At 49.5% G+C, this 3,889-nt stretch overlaps 1 protein-coding gene across 3 annotated transcripts in view; it reads left to right on the plus strand.

Annotated features, from left to right (window-relative positions):
- The first annotated feature begins 525 nt into the window (after window positions 1-525).
- Window positions 526-3,889, plus strand: part of celf2 (cugbp, Elav-like family member 2) — a 164,314-nt gene continuing 160,950 nt past the window's right edge. Inside the window, exon 1 of one of the 3 annotated variants that reach the window (XM_035616901.2) lies at window positions 526-778. In XM_035616901.2, coding sequence (XP_035472794.1) covers window positions 726-778 — 53 coding nt within the window. In that variant the 5' untranslated portion in view covers window positions 526-725. The remainder of the gene's footprint in view (window positions 779-3,889) is intronic. The other 2 variants (XM_035616994.2, XM_035617178.2) reach the window with 2 other exon arrangements.

Raw genomic sequence — 3,889 nt, forward strand, 5'->3', positions numbered from 1 at the left:
TGCTGCTGCTGCTGCTGCTGGCGTCCAGAGGAGGGGGAGAGACGAAGGAAGAAAATGGTTATAGACAGGATGTGGTGACACACAGGAAGTCAGAGCTGACAGACCAGATGCCTCTGCAGGGGGCAAACTGACACACACCAACCGACCACAGCCTAGTTTGAATGGTTTCTCTATTTGCGGGGTCCAAAAGAAGAGATCAGCCTAAAAGTTCAACACTTCCCTCAGCAGATTAAAACAAAGGATGTTGGACTGGATCCCTTCAGTGTGCCAGCTCAACAAAAAAACAACCCCAAACCCTCTGTCACTTGACACATTCATGAATAAATGAAAGAAGAAGGAGAAGAAGAAGAAGAAGATGGGTATAGATGAGTTGCCCTGGTGACGTTTACCCTCTACTCTACATCTCTGCATCTCCAGCGGCAGCAGCTTCCCTGTGCGCCACGGACCGGAGGAGGCGCGCAGGCTTTGTACAGGAGGGGGCGGGGGGAGGGAGGGAGAGGGAGGGAGGGAAGGAGAGAGAGAGAGAGAGAGAGAGAGAGAGACCCGTGACAGCGCTCATCACCCACTGAACAACCAGGACGGGTTGCATCCGAGCAATCGCTGTCATTCGCAGCCGGAGTGTACAAGCCTTTGCGCCGCTTTTTTTCTTTCGAAACCTTTTTTCTGCCGCACCCCCCCTCTCCCTTCTCTCCGTCTCCCGGCGCCGCCCGAGCCCCAGTCGAACCATGGTTTCTATAATTTCAGACCTGGACCCCCTGAAAAGCTGGAACGTGTTAAGGTAAGAGAGAAGGCGCCGATCCCGTCGGTCGGTCGGTCGGTCCGTCGGTGGGTCCGTCGGTGGGTCGGTCGGTTTGCAGACGCGCCATTGTGGGTTGGAACGCGGAGCGGGGACAGAGACAGAGACAAGAAGTGCTCTGGTGGTTCTTGTTGTTTTTGGGGTGAAAACTGAGGGTGGGTCTCTGGGTCTCTGGTTGTGCCTCGGCGGTGCGTAATTACGCGCATGTTGTTTTGCGCTCGTTTGGCCCAAAGTGTGCAGCGCGCGCGCCCTCTCCACTTTCCTTCTCTCTGTCATCATGAGTCTGACGGAGGCAAGCTGCTCCGTGTCCGCGAACATCTCCCCCCTCTCCTCTTCCTTCATACCTCCTCCTCCTCCTCCTCCGTCCCGGCACGGAGCTTCATCTCCAACACCATCTCCAAAAAACTTCGCCCCATTCCAGCATAGAAGTAGGAATATCACTCATTTATCACCCCGCCCTCCCTCCTTCCCTTACCCCCCCCCCCCCTTTTTGTTCTTCTTTTACCCCCCACCCCCCCATGATGAGTTGGTCCCTCCAACTAATACTGAAGAGCTTCAAAGGCTGCCAGAAAAAAAAAGAAAAAGAAGTCCTCCCCTCCAGGAATTTATCTTGAAACATTTACTCGTGGCTGGTTGCCTGCGACGGAGCGCGTTTAGAGAACATTAAATTTTATCTCCCAAAGCTTCAAAACATGTTTTTTTTTTTTTTTTTACTCCAGCGCTGCTCCAGCAACACGGCCATTTATTTCTTGGCAGGAGGATGAGGAAGAGGAAGAGGAAGAGGAGGAGGATACAAATTTGATTCACTGATCCTCCCCGTGAGGTCAAAGGTGAACCTCTTCAAGCTCTCACCTTCCGCCACGAGTCAAACAGCGATTAGACTCACGGGCTCAAATCACTGTGAATACATTCACTGTCATTAAGCATCGCAGCAAGAAAAAAAAGAAAAGAAAAGCTTATGAATTTTAAAAAGCCTGAATTAAAAATAAAAAAGGCCTCGTCCCTGAATATTTCCGCCCATTTGATAAATAAGTCATTATTCCCTCGACAGGCTCAGCTGCGGCAACGACGATCACAAATTCTATTTTAGAAGCGGAGAGAGAGAGAGAGAGAGAGAGAAAGAGGAGAAAGAAAAAAAACCTCAAGACCCTCGGATTATTCTTTTAATGCTGCCTCTCCCTCTCCTCTCTTATCATTTCATCCCTCCATCATCATCCAAAATGGGGAAAAGAATGAGTGGAGCAATGAAGAGCTGGCATATTTTAGTGAAGAGCTGATGGACGATGAGGGGGGGGGCTAAATGATGTCATTGTGATGACCATACACACTGAGAAATAGGGCGCACACACACACACACACACACACACACACACACACACACACACACCTCACGGTCTACTTGCTGAACGGGGACAGATCTCCTGGTGGCAATAAAAATGTCACTTTGGGCTAATTTTAGCAAAAGACGACAACCTCATATCTGATACGCGCCGTCGGCCTAGGCGTAGGGTCAAAGGTCAAATGCCGTGATTTTGAGTTTGAGACCTATAAATATATTATATCATGCCGACTATCGAGCAGGGATCCCAAAGAGGCTTACACTTCCTCCCCCCCCCCCTCCTCCTCCATCGCTTCTCTAGAGACAAACAGATTTCCGGATGAGTCGTTAGGACAGAAGGACGCGAGGAGCGAGATGAGGAAGTGAGGAAGGAGAGGCAGTATTTCCTTTCCCTCTCTCTCTCTCTCTCACTCTCATCTTCTCTTTATTAAACCTTTGTTCTTCCAGATTAGAGGCAGCAGCGGCTTTCCCCTTCCCCAAAGACGGCACATCTTAATAAAGAGCGGCTTTACTGCCGGCCCGTCGCTCACACTCTCTCTCGGGGTCACACGCACACACACACACACACACACACACACACACACACACGTTAACTCGCTCGCTCACTCATTTCCTCGCGCACTCACGCCCACGAACGTGCCTCTGAATCGTGGCTGATAACGAAGCACCTCGCCGATGTTCTCGCCGTCGTTTTCTCCCTAATGAGACTCACCTCCGTCACGCTCAGATACACACACACACACTCGAGCACACACACACAAACAAGCACATGCTTGATTTAGTGAGATGTGATTTTTCCAAGCCATGCTAACGCAGCTGGAACCTGAATGTCTCTTCTCTGCGCTTGAACGGCAGCGACAGCCGAGCGACCCAGAGGATTTTTGAAAATTGATTTTTTTTTTCGATTCTTTTTTTTTTTTTTTTTTTTGAATCAATGATTCACAAAGCGGAGGGAACTTTAAGAGCGACTGCGAGATGAAAGACGAGACGTCGCCGCCGTAACACAGTCAGGCACCGTGATATGCATATTAGCACAATTAGCTGATTAATGCAGCTCTGTGGAATTTGATTTGGTTTCAATGTAATAAGGAGTCAAAGCAAGTGTTATCTGATCAGCAGCGGGGCGTATCCTCTCTTCTGCAATCACCATCTCACACACACACACACACATATATTGACACACACACACACACACACACTTATTTCCGCGGTGACTGGATGTTAGGAATCTGTCCGCCGTGCCTCTCACGATGCACGCCACATATCTGAAGTGCAGTTTAGTTATTCCATAATGAGAAACAGCATGCATATTAATTCCATCTGATTACAACCAGCTCCCACACGCGCACACACACACACACACACACACACACACACACACACACACACACACACACACACACACACACACGACAAACACGAGGTGTGCTCTGTATTCAATTACGGAGGAGAGAGGAGAGCTCAGGTTTTTTAATTTTTATTATTCTGTTACCGTCTGGTTTGCAGATGCAAAGACATTAAGTCAAAGATAAAAAGATAAAAAGTGTGTTTTTTTCCAGAGAAAGTTGGGAGACAAGTGAAAATTCCCAGAGTTGACTCTCTTAAAAACTCTCTTCTGGGTCCGTTCCGCCGCCGTCCAATCACATCAGTCCGTTCTGTACCGACCGGCAGCTCCGGGAGGAGGGGGGGCGAGGATGTCCACAGCGAGAGGAGGGGAGGGGGGGGCTTGACCTTTGACCCTGTCGTGTTGGTTT

The sequence above is a fragment of the Scophthalmus maximus genome, chromosome 12 (genome assembly GCF_022379125.1).
Source record: "Scophthalmus maximus strain ysfricsl-2021 chromosome 12, ASM2237912v1, whole genome shotgun sequence".
Taxonomy (NCBI): Eukaryota; Metazoa; Chordata; class Actinopteri; order Pleuronectiformes; family Scophthalmidae; genus Scophthalmus; species Scophthalmus maximus.